The sequence below is a fragment of the Camelina sativa genome, chromosome 16 (genome assembly GCF_030686135.1).
Source record: "Camelina sativa cultivar CO46 ecotype springtype chromosome 16, ASM3068613v1".
Classification (NCBI taxonomy): domain Eukaryota; kingdom Viridiplantae; phylum Streptophyta; class Magnoliopsida; order Brassicales; family Brassicaceae; genus Camelina; species Camelina sativa.
Window position 1 is genome coordinate 28,198,264 of NC_141895.1, and position 15,952 is coordinate 28,214,215.

At 37.9% G+C, this 15,952-nt stretch overlaps 3 protein-coding genes and 1 non-coding gene across 13 annotated transcripts; 2 read left to right on the plus strand and 2 right to left on the minus strand.

The window, feature by feature from the left end:
* Positions 1–1,327: 1,327 nt before the first annotated feature.
* On the minus strand, positions 1,328–1,409 carry TRNAS-AGA (transfer RNA serine (anticodon AGA)). Its single transcript has one exon. It is a non-coding gene; the product is annotated as a tRNA-Ser (tRNA).
* A 13-nt stretch (positions 1,410–1,422) lies between these two features.
* LOC104752481 (DNA-repair protein XRCC1) lies at positions 1,423–4,235 on the plus strand. 6 transcript variants are annotated; one of them, XM_087491597.1, is made up of 8 exons: positions 1,423–1,567; positions 2,015–2,380; positions 2,485–2,673; positions 2,755–2,866; positions 3,064–3,149; positions 3,260–3,373; positions 3,463–3,549; positions 3,685–4,235. In XM_087491597.1, the coding sequence occupies exons 2-8, from the start codon at positions 2,189–2,191 to the stop codon at positions 3,991–3,993; spliced, it is 1,089 nt and encodes a 362-aa protein (XP_087347723.1). In that variant the 5' UTR covers positions 1,423–1,567; positions 2,015–2,188; the 3' UTR covers positions 3,994–4,235. The 6 variants fall into 6 exon arrangements, 3 of the variants coding, with proteins under 3 accessions (XP_087347723.1, XP_010472934.2, XP_087347724.1); XR_015584554.1 differs by having other exon boundaries at positions 1,439–1,567; positions 3,265–3,373; XM_010474632.3 differs by having other exon boundaries at positions 1,442–1,622.
* A 117-nt stretch (positions 4,236–4,352) lies between these two features.
* LOC104754054 (N-terminal acetyltransferase A complex auxiliary subunit NAA15) lies at positions 4,353–11,963 on the plus strand. The gene is made up of 26 exons (XM_087491596.1): positions 4,353–4,617; positions 5,286–5,364; positions 5,740–5,822; positions 5,927–6,076; positions 6,239–6,354; positions 6,672–6,777; positions 7,099–7,170; positions 7,260–7,375; positions 7,582–7,714; positions 7,889–7,966; positions 8,049–8,102; positions 8,206–8,276; positions 8,418–8,472; positions 8,580–8,675; positions 8,938–9,066; positions 9,164–9,246; positions 9,343–9,573; positions 9,683–9,806; positions 9,879–9,986; positions 10,085–10,216; positions 10,355–10,411; positions 10,540–10,637; positions 10,722–10,780; positions 10,869–10,980; positions 11,070–11,170; positions 11,358–11,963. The coding sequence occupies exons 1-26, from the start codon at positions 4,567–4,569 to the stop codon at positions 11,552–11,554; spliced, it is 2,691 nt and encodes an 896-aa protein (XP_087347722.1). The 5' UTR covers positions 4,353–4,566; the 3' UTR covers positions 11,555–11,963.
* Positions 11,964–12,032: 69 nt separating this feature from the next.
* On the minus strand, positions 12,033–14,590 carry LOC104752482 (E3 ubiquitin-protein ligase At1g63170). 5 transcript variants are annotated; one of them, XM_010474635.3, is made up of 5 exons: positions 14,393–14,590; positions 13,161–13,997; positions 12,945–13,070; positions 12,569–12,848; positions 12,033–12,421 (listed from the first exon to the last, which is right to left on the minus strand). In XM_010474635.3, the coding sequence occupies exons 2-5, from the start codon at positions 13,856–13,858 to the stop codon at positions 12,257–12,259; spliced, it is 1,269 nt and encodes a 422-aa protein (XP_010472937.1). In that variant the 5' UTR covers positions 13,859–13,997; positions 14,393–14,590; the 3' UTR covers positions 12,033–12,256. The 5 variants fall into 5 exon arrangements, with proteins under 5 accessions (XP_010472937.1, XP_010472936.1, XP_010472939.1 ...); XM_010474634.3 differs by having other exon boundaries at positions 14,345–14,582; XM_010474637.3 differs by having other exon boundaries at positions 13,161–14,061; positions 14,393–14,580.
* Positions 14,591–15,952: the final 1,362 nt, after the last annotated feature.

Sequence of the window (15,952 nt, forward strand, 5' to 3'; positions counted from 1 at the left end):
AAACAAGCCATAAACGCCATCTTCGGTATGTTTTCCTTGAACCATATCTGAGTGTGCCAAGAGACTGCAGGGCCCATAGGATGCAGTTTCCTCCAAGTAAGCGCTGAATTGAAGGAACCTCCGGGTTGATCTTGTGTGAGCTTCCATCTATAGATGTTAACCCCTTCTGGATCATTTGGTGGATTAATATTGAGCAAACAAGCTCTGAGTAATTGAATAGTTGGGTTCCTTCCCCGGGATATCGCCCATTCCCCGTTAGAAACAGCTTCAATCACCTTAAAGTGGAGTCCTATACCCGAAAGTCGCGGCCCCAAATCTCCAATTACATCAATAAGAGGTCCTAGTCCTGTCCAGTTATCATGCCAGAAAAGAGCTCCAGTTGCTCACAATGAATAAAGGGTCTGGCTAGTTCCCTCAACTTTACCAACCTTCTCCAAATCCAACTCCTTGTGCTCCTGAAATCTGAAGTCCAGAAACTCCTTCCTCTTATCAAGTATTTTTTGATCCACGATACCCACAGAGAACCAGCCTGCAAACGAGAGATGCAGAATCACTATAACTTTTAAATAAAGAATACAAATCTGAAATAGAATATTTTTTTCATATGAAATCAATAATCTCTAAAAGAAATTCTACTAATCAAGACAAACCTAACTCGAATCAAGTGAGGTAATAAAGTAAAGAAAGTGAAAGCACAAGACACTCATTGAATTCATATAAGATTGTGACTTTTTTTGGAGATTTAGAGTGTTTTCTTTGGGACAACAACATATACATTATTTTCATAACATAATTTTGTCTTTCATGAACTTATTTGATTGTTTATATAATCATTTTTATTAAAGTTATTCAATTATTTTATTATCAATATGATTTCTACAAAAAGAAAATCACTTTATTTTCAAAAATCGTTATACAAAATCACTCTTAATCTTATTTAGTATTGCCGGTCTTACCTGTAGTTGCTATAAAAGAAAATAGGATGTGTCCCACGCTTAGTAAGCTTCTTCAATGTGGTAATTGGCAACCAGTGAAGCTTGGTTTTTAAATAATTTACCCTTATATTGGTTGGTTGGAGTCTTCATTCAATTTGGGTCCTTATCATTCGCATGTAGACATGAATGTCAACATTCACCTCTAAATTTTGTTGATTCTTATATTTGTACACGTTATCTTCGTACATGTCCACCTCAATGCCATAAAGAATATAAGAAATTATAAGCCTCATCTCTCTACTACTCTTTTGCTCTGTCAAAAGGGCAAAACAGTAAAAAAGTAAACGGCAGAGAGTCAAAAAAAGAAAAAAAAGGAATAAAAAGAGGAAAACCGTGAACGGCAGGATTCGAACCTGCGCGGGCAAAGCCCACATGATTTCTAGTCATGCCCGATAACCACTCCGGCACGTCCACCTTTTGTTAATCCGTTTGATTTATTAAATTGTATACACTCTGATATGAGTTCCGGCTATCGAATAAACGTTGACACTCTGGGATTTGATGATGCTGCGCTCGCTCTCTCAATCAGGCTATCGAAGAGAGGAGAAGAAGCAAAAGCACGCCGCGTTAAGGTTCCTCGCTTTCTGCTCATCAAGTTAATAGTCGTCTTCTCCTCCTTCGTGACCTGTATGTTCATTGAGATGTGTAGATTTAGCTCTCGAGGGTTTTATAGTGAAATTCGCCATGTTTCTGTTTCAATGCAATGCCTTTCTTCTTTTGTTTGTATGAATTCCAATTTTCTCAATTCGATTTTCGAGTATATAGTGCCTACTGAGTTCTGTGATTCTTCGCTTTTTGATCCTGTAAACCAAAAACCCTTGTCCCACTCTTTCAAATTGGGGACTCCTTTTGGGAGACATCTGTGATCCCAAACCAATTATTCTCGACGAAAGTACATTCACGAACTATTATTTCCTTGGATTTTAATTTTATGATGAAATTGAAAAGGTTGTACCGTTCGTTTGTATAAAGTTTGGTTATTCTTGGGAATGCTTTATATTTTAGCCATTCTTTTGCAGATTTGAAACGTTTCGTCTCTGGTTTTGGTGTTTTCCAATATCAATATCTGCCTGAGGGTTTCAAGTATATAGTGCCTTGAGTTCAAGATAGTATTTACTTATACGAACTTAGAGAGGAAGGGCTGTCTTGTTTTGTCTTGTCTTGCGTGTTCTCTCTAGTGTGAAGGAGAGAAGATGTCCCAGAAGCGAAATCTTCCTTCTTGGATGAGTTCAAGTGATCCTGAGACTAGTCCAGGTAAGTCTCATAGTAAGAAGTCCAAGGATGAAGATGATAAGCATATTAAAGAGCAGACCAGTAGAAATGCCTCTTCCAACAATTCGCAACGCGGCAAAAGTTCAAATGCTACGGAATTCGCTAAACTTATGGTCTGTGTGACTAATTAGTATTGTTGTTGAAACTACATAATTTTTAGCTGTCATGTTAGTTTATTGTGTTTTTATGATTTGAGCTAAAGATGAAAACTGTGCAGGATGGAGTCGTTTTTGTGCTCTCGGGCTTTGTTAACCCTGAGAGGAGCACACTTAGATCACAGGCCTTGGCAATGGGAGCCACATATCAACCTGACTGGAACTCTGACTCTACGTTGTTGATTTGTGCTTTTCCTAACACTCCCAAGTTCCGTCAGGTCGAAACTAACTGTGGAACAATAGTCTCGAAGGTTACTTTCTTTGACTTTCACAATTTTGTGCCTAGTTGAATTTCTCCTTTTCTTTATTTCTTATGTTTTAACCGTCTTCAGGAATGGATAACCGAGAGTTATACGCAGAAGAAGTTGGTGGGTATTGAGCAATACCTTATGCATGCTGGAAAACCATGGAGGAAAAGTAGTGTTCCTCAAGATGCTATCCGAGGTAACAGAAATATATTGGAAAGGCTTTTTAGATGGAATCTTTGATAACTATTTACTGTCTCCAGAGGTTCATAAATATCACCTTGTTTTAAGGTTGATGTATGACTAAATGATGAACAAGAGATTAGCTTTTCTTATTACCCTGGTTCATTTATATGTTCAAGTTGACCTTGTGAAGCTTAATTGATTGTATTCCAGAAAAGAGCGAACAACTTTCTAAAAAACCAGAGAAGCAAGCAGAGAAAAAACCAGAAACAAGGGGAACACCGTCTACCTCATCCAAGGTATGTTTAAGCTTCCCCCGTTAGACCCTAACAAGATTTTGGTTAACCAAAAGAAACTTCAGTTTGCTCCAGTCATGATGTTTTGACTGTTTATTTCTGTATCTTTGCAGAATAGATCAGCTTGCAATCTTGTGAAAGAGCCATTTTCTGTTACGGAGGTGAAGAATTGGGCCAGGGATGACCTAACTGAAACCATCTCATGGTTAGAAAGTCAGGAGGAGAAAGTAAGGGGCATTATTCATGATCTTCCAAAGCACATGTCTTTTTTTGTTTATTTTTTTTGGTTTCTGTTAGGCTAAAACCTTTGTAACAGCCAGAACCAGGCGAAATCAAGCGAATAGCTGCTGAAGGAGTCTTAACCTGTTTTCAAGACGCCATAGATTCTCTTGAACAGAAGCAGGTTGATCTCTCTGAACAGTACTAGCTTTAAAAAATGTTCTTCCTCTTTGCATTTGTTAAACTATCAGTTTCTTTGAGAAGATTGTTGTTATAATCAAAGCGTCTGAATTTACTCCTCGAATGTTCTTAATTTTAGGACATTGGATCAGTTACAGAGCTATGGAGCTTTGTCCCTCGTGTAGTGAAGGAGCTTGGAAAGATCGAGTCGTCTTCTAAAAAAGAAAACTCCACAGCTTCAAAGGAAGAACTTTGCAAAAAAGCAAAGTCGTGGAAAAAGATCTACGAGGCTGAGCTAGTAAAACCGGACGAAGATGAATCATCAGGAACAAAAAGCAGAGAGACCTCTCGGGTTGCTGCTACTGGCTATGACAGTGACGAGACCGTTGAAATGTCGGAAGAAGAGATCGAATTTGCTTATAGGAACGTTTCTTTAGAGTCTCATTAGTTCAGACTTGTTTCATTTTTTTTTTGCATATGGAAAGCACGAGACGTCTGGTTTATTCAGTTTGTTCGGTTCGAGGAGAATGTAGCTGATTGAAACTTATCCGGTCTGCGTGGTTAATGCTGGTTTGGATTCGGTTTAATCGGTTGCAGTTAAGTGGGTTTAAATTTGATTTTACACTATTTTATCGTCGATGATGATATATGAATTGATCGGTTAAATAAATTTTTGATTTATTTGGTCAATTAGGCTGAGTCTAAGATGTCTCTCCAAATTTAACCGGTTTGGTTATATCCAATTTTCATAACTGGTCTAAGATCGGACAAACCAATATAAACCGGAAATATGTAACCGATATGGTTAGGATAGATGAAAAGGATTGAAGAAAAGACCCTAATTTGTTATACCTTATTGGGTTTTTGTATAGAGAGAGTTTGTGCCTTCTTTGTTTCGCAGTAGGGTTGAAGCGGATAGTACGCCACCTCTCTCTCTCTCTCTCTGCCTATCAAAGTCGCGAAGAAGAACCTCTTCTTCTACTTCTTCTTCGTCCCGAGCTTCTCCCAGTAGCGCAACATAATGGGGGCTTCGCTTCCTACCAAAGAGGCCAACCTATTCAAGCTCATCGTCGTATGTTCCGATTTCCCTCTGTTTATCTCTCAGTTTTTGTTTTGTCTACCTTGTCTTAAAAACATGCGATTGTGATTCTTCTAGTCAGCGTAAATTGGATTACGATGAGTTTTATCTGCTCTGTTAAACCCTAAAATTTATTGTTAACCGTCAATGTATTGGGTCAATTCAATAGTTGACATGTGAAGTAAAACTGTGTGCCTTAAAATTCATCTAATGTTAATTTGATGTACCAAAGTTCTTAGCTACAATTACTTTGACTACTGTTAGACCTTGATTGCTTCTGAGCTTCTTTAGTCGCCTAGGATCTTTGACACTTGCTGAGATTGAGACCTGGTCGAGTTTTAAGCTCACAGAGTCTTAATTTACTTTTTCTACTCTTTATCTAGTCAACATGGTTCTGTGGGTTATCTTTCAGTAGTGTTATATATGATTATGCCTCTAGCAATTTGCTGTTACCACAAACATATTTTGGCACTAAGTAAAAGCTCCTCCGGTTCTTCTCACACTTGCTCGAAAGTCTACTTTAGCTTAGGGTTTTGGTTTTTACCAGTATATTGTTCGACCTACTTTGAATAGTTCACGTTTTATTTTATTTTAATGTATTTTCCTGAGGTGTTTTAGTAAATATATCATCATTCTGATTTCTGAGTGATCTCATAATGCAGAAATCATATGAGACTAAGCAGTACAAGAAAGGACTGAAGGCAGCTGATGCCATATTAAAAAAGTTTCCTGATCATGGAGGTGACTTGTATTCTATCACTCTTACACTCTCCTTCCATCTTTTGTGGTTTAGTGTTATTATCTCATTGTCCTAAAATGAAACGACTTGTTGGTCTACTAGTTTCTTGGCAGTCTTGTCTCTAATTTATGAATTTGTTCCTTAATAAAGCAAATAAATTAATTTCTTAGTCTTAGGCAGTTGTGTATGATCATGTACTGATGAAAACGGAAATGCTGGTATTGTTTGTTTCGTTAGTTGAGATCTGTTATGCTTTGTGTTAAACACAGTTTTTGCTTCTGCTGAATGGTTCTGTTTTTACTGCATCATTCTTCAACCCTTCAGTTGTCCTTTTCCTTCTTTTAAGACTTCTCGCTTTTAATTTCTATGAATACCAGAGACTTTATCGATGAAAGGACTGACTCTAAACTGTATGGACCGCAAAACTGAAGCATATGAGCTTGTTCGGCTTGGAGTGAAGGTTCGAATATGCTCTACAATAATCACAACCTCATTCCTTAGTTTCCAGACATGGTATGCTCTTTCAGGGTAACATAAGATTTTTATACTTTCTTTTTCACGCAGAATGATATCAAAAGTCATGTTTGCTGGCACGTGCTTGGTCTTCTTTACCGGTCAGACAGAGAGTATAGAGAGGCCATCAAATGCTATCGAAATGCCCTTCGAATAGATCCTGATAACCTTGAAATACTCAGAGACCTCTCACTCTTACAGGTAATTATGGGGAAGAAATCGATTTAGGTTAGGTGTACAAATTTTTCTCAAAGCTGATGGCAATTCTTATTTTCTTACCGTTACTTTGTGTAAGCTTGTTCCTTGATTAATCTCTGTTGATGCTTTAACAGTTTATCATATTGTTTCTTTTCTTATTTCTAGGCACAAATGCGTGACTTATCCGGTTTTGTTGAGACCAGGCAACAGCTTTTGACTTTAAAGCCTAATCACCGAATGAACTGGATCGGCTTTGCAGTCTCCCAGCATTTAAACGCAAAGTATGGTCCTTGACCCCTTAAATCTAAATATGTTGCTTCACTTTACTCAATTGAATGGAATGCTAGTTTTCCTTCTTTGAACTATTTGCTAGCTGGTTAATGTGCTGGTATATCCATACGATTTGCAATTGTAGTCTTGAACACTTAAGGAGCAAATGGCGTATGCCTTTGTTTGGACGCATCGTACATCATTTTTAGGAAATAATATACCAATAAACATTCAGTAGAATTTTGTGAGCTTTATTCTTTTGACTCGTAAAAGCTTCCCATATATATCAACCTAACCTCTTAACTTGTTTTATCTTTTCTGAAACCAGTGCTTCGAAAGCTGTTGAAATTTTGGAAGCTTATGAAGGTACCTTAGAGGATGATTATCCTCCTGAGAACGAGCTAATCGAACATACTGAAATGATTCTTTACAAGGTATCAAGCAGAAATTTTACAAGTATCATACCTTGATTGTAGTCTTTCTAGTTTTTATTCCCTGAAAAATCATGCTTACCGTAAACTGGTTTCATACATTTATCTCTGAATGAAAATACCAAAAGTTCAAGTTGGTTGGTAAAAGTATGACTTACTGCTTGAATCATACATGTTTGAAACATACATGTATTCCTTCGTCGAGAAGTGTTTAATATGAACCTTGCAACGTCTCCACTTCTCTGTTTGAGGAACCTACATTTGGCAACAGTTTTGATATCTGTAGCTGCAGAAAATCACAGCTGGATTTTTCTTTCCTTCCAGGTTTCCTTGCTTGAGGAGAGTGGTTCTTTTGACAAAGCTCTTGAAGAGTTGCACAAAAAAGAGCCGAAAATAGTAAGTTCATAAAACTTATAGTGCAATATATTTGGATTCATAGGATACACACATAGTAAATTTAACATTTCTCGTTTGGTTGTTTCCAGGTTGATAAATTGTCTTACAAAGAACAAGAGGTATCTCTTTTGTCAAAGCTTGGTCATCTAGAAGAAGCCACTAAACTCTACAGGGTTTTGCTTTCCATGAACCCTGACAATTACAGGTTTTTTACGTTGCACTTCAAGTCATTCAAGAACGATTAGCTGTATATTTTTCGTTTTTCTCTATTGTCACATCTATTCGCTCTGCTTCATTAATTTTAGCATACAATTGACTGTCCGTACCTTTGACATTCTCAAAGGCTTCTATATATTTTTGGGCACTGTCAATTTTTCTAAACAAATAAAAGTGCATTCCTCATTTTTTCAGATATTATGAAGGCCTCCAAAAATGCCTTGGATTATATTCAGAATGTGGTCAATATTCTTCCGACCAGATTGAGAAGTTAAATGCCTTGTACCAGTCTCTAAGTGAGCAGTACACTAGGTCATCCGCTGTTAAGGTGAGATAAGGCATATGAGTGCCTGTTGGTCATACATATTCTAAAATTCTTCTACCTCATAGGGAACTTACTGGCTAGCCAGTTTACACTCGTCCGATAAGTTTTGGTCGCTGATACGTGAAATTCGAAAAGTGGGGATAAGTTATTTACTTATTTTCTATATTCTCATTTCAGAGGATACCACTGGATTTTCTGCAAGATGAAAACTTTAAGGAGGCCGTAGCAAACTACATTAAACCTCTATTGACAAAGGTATCTTTTCGTGCCCTTGAGTCTCTTTGTTTTGACATTTCTCTTATAAACAGGTTTTTATATGTCTTGATACTTGTCTCAGGGTGTTCCTTCATTATTTTCTGATCTGTCTTCTCTGTATGACCACCCTCGCAAGGTTAGTTTCACTGCTTTGTCCTGGAGCATGCTGTCTCCAATTTCATTGATCTGGCTTCACCATACTTTTCTATATATGTTCTAATACTTATTTTGTTTTCCAGCCTGATATATTGGAGCAGTTAGTTGTTGAGATGGAACATTCGATTAGGACTACCGGAAGTTACCCTGGAAGGTATACAACTGAATTCATTACTGAAGTAGTCACTGATTTTTCATCATCCAATATATTTACTATATACAAAAGCAACGCTGAAATGTTATTAAAGTTAGTGATGATCAGTCCATTCTTTTGTTTAATTCTTAATTGATGCAGTGATGTGAAAGAGCCTCCTTCCACACTATTGTGGACATTGTTTTTCTTGGCTCAGGTTGACTGTTGCTACTACTGTCTTAATTCTCTTAATAAATTAACAATTTGACGTTTGATGTTTTGTGTGTGTTTATTGTAATACATTTTCTTCTTTTCAAAATTCAGCATTATGACAAGCGTGGTCAATATGATGTTGCAATCTATAAAATTGACGAAGCCATTGCTCATACGCCGACAGTTATTGATCTGTACTCCGTTAAGGTATCCCTGTTTATCATGGCCAAAAATCCTTTCATAAGTTTTTAATCCGTCAGTTTGTAGTATGTCACTATCGCTGCTTGCACTATGTATGGAGACACATTTTCAAAACTTATTTGACTGGGTGGTTGGGTTTTTATTTCTTTAGTTATTGCGATTGGGTTATCAGAATTTGTCTGATGTCTGCACACTGTGTATCAGGTTATCTTTTTGTATGAGGATGTTCTTGTTTCTTCTTAACGCTTGTACTTGTTTCTCTCAACAGAGCCGAATAATGAAGCATGCAGGAGATTTGACTGCCGCTGCTGCACTTGCCGATGAAGCTAGAGGCATGGACCTAGCAGATCGCTATATAAACAGTGAATGCGTTAAGCGTATGTTGCAAGCTGATCAGGTTTTACATCTCGGTTTTGTATTATATTGTTATGGTTATATCTTTTGACGTTAAGCCTCAATTCTAATTCTCCATTCTGTGAACTTTCCTGTTGAAGGTGCCTTTGGCTGAGAAAACTGCTGTTTTATTTACAAAAGAGGGGGATCAGCTCAACAATCTTCATGACATGCAGTGCATGTGGTATGGCTCTATAGAACCCTGAGTAGTTTTGCATATGTATAATTGACCAGTCATATATCTTCCTAATGGCTGTCTTTTTATCTTATTTTGTTAAAGGTATGATCTTGCATCTGGGGATAGTTACTTCCGCCAGGGTGATCTTGGACGTGCTCTCAAGAAGTTTTTGGCTGTGGAGAAGCACTATGCTGACATTTCTGAAGATCAATTTGATTTCCACTCGTATTGCTTAAGAAAAATGACGTTGCGTTCATATGTTGACATGCTTAAATTCCAAGACCGATTACACTCATTCCCATATTTCCACAAAGCAGCAATCAGAGCAATCAGGTGAACTATTTGTTGCATAAATGTAGTCTAGCGACAGTATCTACTGTGTGGATGCATGAATAGGTTCCATTTAACTGTAGTTTCATTTACCTCTCGGCCTGATGTTCAGGTGCTACCTGAAATTGCATGACTCTCCCAAGTCAACTGCTGAAGAAGATGAAATGTCAAAGTTGGCTCCTGCTCAAAAGAAGAAAATCAAGAAGCAGAAAAAGGCAGAAGCCCGAGCTAAGAAAGTAGGTGTTTTTCAGTGTTTTGAAGAGTGAATTGACACTAAGATGGCTTAAGAGTGTTCTTCTTCGTTTCAGGAAGCTGAGAGTAAGAGTGAAGAATCAACTGCCGGTGGTGCCTCTAAGTCTGGCAAACGAAATGTGAAACCTGTAGATCCAGATCCTCATGGACAGAAGTTAATTCAGGTTGTTGTTTGCTTCATTTGCATGATCTTAATCGTCACCGCAGCTGTATCATGAATCTTTACTTTAATATGGCTAACTAAAGAACTTAATCTTTACAGGTTGAAGAGCCAATGGCAGAGGCTTCAAAGTACTTGAGACTACTCCAGACTCATTCACCTAATTCGTTGGAGACGCATCTACTTTCCTTTGAGGTCAATATGAGAAAACAGAAGATTATACGTGCATTCCAGGTAACTGATTTAGTTCCTTATTCAAGCTATCATGTTTCTTCCGTTTTTTTTTTTTGGTGCAAAGGATCTATCATGTTTTTTATAGTATACTTTTTCCAAGTATTCTAACGGCTTTCCTCTCATTTTTTCATTCTTCAGGCGGTCAAGCAATTGCTTATATTGGATGCGGAGAACCCTGATTCGCATCGTTCCTTGGTATGAAATCTGTGCAACATGTGATGTTTTAAGGAGTAGTTTAGTAATTTAAAGGACAGAAGGGATTATAATGTTTGCCCTTTAAGAGTTATATGTTTGTGGCTTATACTTTTGAATTTTGATGACAGGTTAAATTCTTTCTCAAGACAGGATCGACAAGTGCTCCAACGACTGCAGCTGAGAAACTTCGTTGGAGTTTCCTAGAGGCGGAGCGGCCATCAATCAGGTGACTACTTGAACTATTATCCAATCTGACTGTTACTTCTGTATTTCACATGTGGGATAAATTATCTATTCGTTTGCATTCTAGTCAATTGCAGAATAAATCACTAATGGAGGCAAACAAAGAGTTTCTTGGTAGACACGAAGGTGCAAATCAAATTGATTACATTTACTCTCACGGAGAGATTACACTGTCTGATATTTAAGATGGTAACATTTGCATTTAACTACGCAGATTCTTTGGTGCACAGAGCTGCATACGCAGAAATGCTGTACCTTTTAGATCCAAGCAAGAAAACCGAGGCTATCAAAATAATTGAAGACTCAACCAATAAAGTGGTTCAAACGTAATGCTCCATCAAACACATATATACCTTATTATGATTCCTTGATCTCTGTTTTTTTGGTATGTTTAACATCGGTTGTCCATGTTCAGAAATGGAGCTCCAGGACCAGCAAGAGAATGGAAACTCAAAGACTGTATAGCCATTCATAAGCTCCTAGACACAGTTCTCCTCGACTCGGAAGCTGCCTCCAGTAAGCATTAAACATCTTTACTGTACTCTCTGCACCAATATTGCTTATCTGCGAGTGCATTTTGATTTATTGCGTCTGGTTGGTTTTATGAACACATCAGCACACTTTCATGATAGTAAAGTCCTTAGGGTTTAGAAGTATTAAGTTGCTTTGAAGTGATAAGCCGGGTGTTGGGTACAATTTGCAGGATGGAAATCACGCTGCGCCGAGTATTTTCCCTGTTCAACTCACTTTGAAGGCAAACGTAGCTCAGTGATGCCTTATTCAGTGTACAACTCATCTCGTAAGAGCAATGAGAATGGTGACATGCCAAACCATCCAATGGGTCAGACTGAGTTGAGCGACGGACAACTCTCATTGAAGAATCTCTCAATCTCAACCTGAAGGACCTCTTAGTTATCAAATAAGAAGCAAAAGCAACCCAGGAGATAATTTACAAAAGATGGAATGAGATCCATTCTTTCAGACCCGAGAATCAAACTTGAGATTTAGTGAATCTTTCGCAGAGGTGTGGAGTTTGTAACATGCCAAATGTGTATAATTGTTTTTCTATACAAGGCTGGGTTTCAAAGTTTGAAGAACAAATGCCACAAAGAGTCTTGTCTTCTTTTTCCGTTTTATTTCCCTCTCGAGTCTCTACTACACTTTCTTTAAGAGGATACTTCTAGCTTTTTTACTGTTGTACCCTTTTTAACCCTTTTTTTTTTGTTTTTCGGTTTCTCCGCATTATTTAATTTCCCCACTACAAACATCTGTTTAAGCTTCTTGACATATCTGAAAATTTTTGATTTGATGAGCGTGGTGTTACATTTTTTTTTCTGGTCACACTTTTTTCTTATCTACGTTCTTTCATATGCTTGCATTAGCACATTATTTGAAATTTTATTGATTTGGAAAGTTACATCTCATCAACAAACAAAATGAATAAACAGCAACTCAACTATACAAGTTTTGAAGTCTATACACATCGAAGACTGCTGGGATCATCTCTCTCTCTCTCTCTCTCTCTCTCTCTCTCTCTCTCTCTCTCTCTCTCTCTCTCTCTCTCTCTCTCTCTCTCTCTCTCTCCTTGCCTCAGCTTTTTGTCTATGAGGAAGCACTGCTGCTTTCTCCGACCTCATTTTTACAGAGAGGGCAAGTCGCATTGATTTTAAGCCATTTATCTACACAGTCTACATGGAAGACATGTGAGCATGGCAGCTCTCTTACATCTTCGTCATCTCCATATCTAGTCAAGCAGATGCAACAGCTCTGCAAAACCAAATGCAGACAATAGTTAATAGTTGAACATAGGGCTAACTAGGCACATTGTACTCCTATGTACAATTGACTTAAACTACTACTAAGTCAAATGTGACCACAGCCGACACTAAAGGGATCTGAGTGGTAATTACTTACGGCATCCTCCCCTGATATAAGACGTTTCTTTTGGGATCCCAACAGAAGAAATCCACCTTCACCTTCCTCTGAAAATTCCAAATCATTTCTACTTTTCGATTTGAACCTGTAGACAGGCAGTGAGTTGATGGCCTCTGCAGTGGCTCCTCTAGTTTGTGAGAAGTTTTCTCTAAATCCGAGAACAGAGATTAAGCAAGGCAAACAACAGCATATGGTTGCACATAGTATGAATGGCATTGCATATCCAATGCAACTAAAAGTAAGGAACGCTATACATAACCTGTAGGGCCGAACCAAACAAAAAAAAACATGAGTGTTAAAGAGTTTCAATTATCCATTGAGACATAAGAGCGGATAAAGTGGAGAGGGCGTGTACCTGTACAGTTTAGGAGAATCAGAAGGAGATGAGTGACCTCCAAAAATCCATACATTCCCCACAACAAACCAAACAGCAAAGAAACAATCAATGGCCATCTTGAAGTGGTCCACCAGGCCGTTGAGTCTGCAAGTCACAAACAATTATCAATTTCGATTTCTTAGCAAACCAAACCAATTGTTTCCAAGGCCAATTCAAAAAAAGCTATGCGAATACCTTGTTCTTAAGCTTTCCCTAACTTGATTGTTTCTAGGTGCTGCAGTCGATTCAGTGCCGTTTTCTTCATCTGCTGCTTGAGCAAGTGAGACGGCCGTATAAGGTGTGGACTCTGAAGGGTTATTATTATTGCCGTGAGAAGAGGTAGTAGCACGTTGTGAAGAATCTTGCCCTGTACCTCGGTTATAAGTGCGAAAACGCCAATAGAGAATAGGGAGGGTGGCAATACAGCCAGAAGTATATCCAACGACCCAAGTAAACAACGGCGCTTCCGGATGTTCATCTTTAGCGAGAACCATAACAACTATGGCGGCAACAATTTGAGCCACAGTGACAACTAACTCAACAGAGATCCAAAGGCCAGAATTCAAAGGACTCCTAGGGCGAGCATTGGCATCATCTCCTCTCCTAGAAGAAGTTGTTGATCTCTGCTGAGGAGGAGTCAACGGAGATGGATGGGGCAAGTGTTGTGTGCCACCATTTGATGATGATGATGATGATGATGTTGTCTCTTCTTCAACAAGGTGTGAGCTAACCTGAGGAGTTAAGTCATCGATGGAAGATCTTGATGAAGAAGAGTCGTGGTGGTGGTCAATGCTAGTGATATCAACGATGTGGTCAGGGCTATTGAGGTCCATTAACAAAGGATCTTGATCAGTTTGGGATGTAGTTGGTCGTCCAATGGAAGAAACATCCATCTAAATCCAAGTCGAAAACTGAAGACGCTCCAAATTCTCAGCAAAATATATATCTCCAAAGCGTTAGTGTTCGTTCGTTCACGAAAGACCAATGTAAAGCCGTAACAAGAGCCAGAAGAAGAAAGGGTAAACGGTTCACCTGGTTACAGCACAGAGAAGACCACGAGGAAAGCAAATAGCTTTTAGTATCATCAGAGGAAACCCTAACTCAGTAACAAAAACAAAAAAAATATCCAACTTGGAGTAAGACCCACCAAACAATTTTGACTCTTTCAACTCCATAAAATTCTGATCTTGATGAAAAAAAAACCCAAAACCAAAGAAGAAGAAGAAAAAGAAAAAAAAGCAATCTTTGCATAAAATTAGGGTCCTGAAACACAAATCCGGACTTGGCAAAAAGAATCGAAACTACGAAGAAGAAGAAGAAGAAGAAGAGTCGAAGATATATAGAATGAATTGGTGAAGCTGCGGTCTTTCAATGATTACCAAAAGGTCCAAAATTGAAAAAAGCTGCGGTTGTTGAATTCTTCTTACTAGTTGTAACTTGTGCTCTTCTTCTTCTTCTTCTTCATTCCTCCAGCCTAAAGGACAAAATTATGATTCGGCAGCTGATATTATTTCAGCTTTTGCTTTGGCAGTAATTTGGGAGAAGATAGATAAGAGTGTGATTTAGTTGTTGTCTTGTTGTTTTACTAATACAGTAAGTAATAACACTCTCTCTCTCTCTCTCTCTCATGATTACTTGACTAGATTTCGTTATTGCAATATTCTAAACCGTTGGATCTTCTCTGATCCGACGGTTATATCTTACTCCTTGATTAGAAGGTGCGGCATTCTTCACTTAATTAATTTACCTCATTTAGCTAATTCTCCTGCCTGACAAAATACAAAAACTGGAAAAAGAGATAAGAAAGAAAATAATAAAAAGGGTAAGCATTAAATTGAACGAGTGAAGTCCATATAGAGCCCAGCCCATATGATGTATTCTTGACCCATCACAAGAAATCTGGCTTTGTTTGGGCTTAACTGTGGTAATCATATACTACTAGTTTTTTTTTTTTGTTAAATCATATACTGTAGATAGATTAAGTAGTTTCGCAATTTTTTTATGTGTCACCACTATCATGTTATTGTTAAACTATCCACAAGGTTACAAGGTAAACTACATGACATATACGCATTTTATTCATTTTAAAAAAAAAGGAAAAAAAAAAAGAGCAAATGTCCTTTTAAACATCAAAATCGGAAGAGAAAAGACTAAATAAATCTAAATTATTAACACTCATATCCTCTCACAATGCATCAAATTCATCATTCATTATGTGTACTCTCTCTCAAATGGATGGGTCTAAAAATTATAATAGGAGGCGTTCCCAAGTTCTATAAGTTTGTTTAGAACTGTTTCATTCCATGCGCGCATCATATATAAATGAAACGAAGCAAAACAAAACGAAAGAATGGCTGACCGGAATTACCGGTCACGGATCTGTCAATGGAAACCGGTAAATTTGCCACGTGTCGCCAATAGAATCCAGTTGGGCTTCCTTATTTGTGGTCTTAAGAATTTAGTGTCACGGACAGAACCATCTTTGTTTTTTTAATGTTTCACAATTGAGACACAGAGTCACGTGATTCCCCTGCTACTCGTAATTAATTATGTTCCGCTCTTTTCTTTTCGTCTAAGACGGGTTTGATTGGTAATTGCTGTCTGGACGGCTAAATCCATCTCCAGTTTGAACCACTCCATTTTTAAGGCAGACTACAAACTGTCAGAATGGCTAAATCCATCTTCAATTTGAACCACTCCATTTTTAAGGCGGACTACAAACCGCTATAAACCAACTCTATTTGTATGTAAAAACGGTTCACAGTTAGTTCATTGCAGTTTTGTCTCTGCTTTATTTGGACCACAGCACTACGAACTACATTTGCTGAATGGTAAATAAAAAGCAGTCCAATCCGCAGATGGATTTGTCTGTCCCAACCGCTACAACCATTCATACCCAATGATTTTCTCCTTTTTGTATGATTCGTGTTTTTTTTATTCACTGTTATCACATATACTACTTTGAAATAAGATTTGAAATTAAATTT

Coding starts and splice junctions, on each gene's coding strand:
- LOC104754054 (XM_087491596.1), top strand. CDS start 4,567: ATGGGGGCTTCGCTTCCTACCAAAGAGGCCAACCTATTCAAGCTCATC. Junction 9,807..9,878: donor CAGAAGCCCGAGCTAAGAAA/GTAGGTGTTTTT, acceptor TCTTCGTTTCAG/GAAGCTGAGAGTAAGAGTGA. Junction 9,987..10,084: donor ATGGACAGAAGTTAATTCAG/GTTGTTGTTTGC, acceptor TAATCTTTACAG/GTTGAAGAGCCAATGGCAGA.
- LOC104752482 (XM_010474635.3), bottom strand. CDS start 13,858: ATGGATGTTTCTTCCATTGGACGACCAACTACATCCCAAACTGATCAA. Junction 13,071..13,160: donor AGGGAAAGCTTAAGAACAAG/GTATTCGCATAG, acceptor TGTGACTTGCAG/ACTCAACGGCCTGGTGGACC. Junction 12,422..12,568: donor TTATATCAGGGGAGGATGCC/GTAAGTAATTAC, acceptor TTGGTTTTGCAG/AGCTGTTGCATCTGCTTGAC.
- LOC104752481 (XM_087491597.1), top strand. CDS start 2,189: ATGTCCCAGAAGCGAAATCTTCCTTCTTGGATGAGTTCAAGTGATCCT. Junction 2,381..2,484: donor CGGAATTCGCTAAACTTATG/GTCTGTGTGACT, acceptor AAAACTGTGCAG/GATGGAGTCGTTTTTGTGCT. Junction 2,674..2,754: donor GTGGAACAATAGTCTCGAAG/GTTACTTTCTTT, acceptor AACCGTCTTCAG/GAATGGATAACCGAGAGTTA.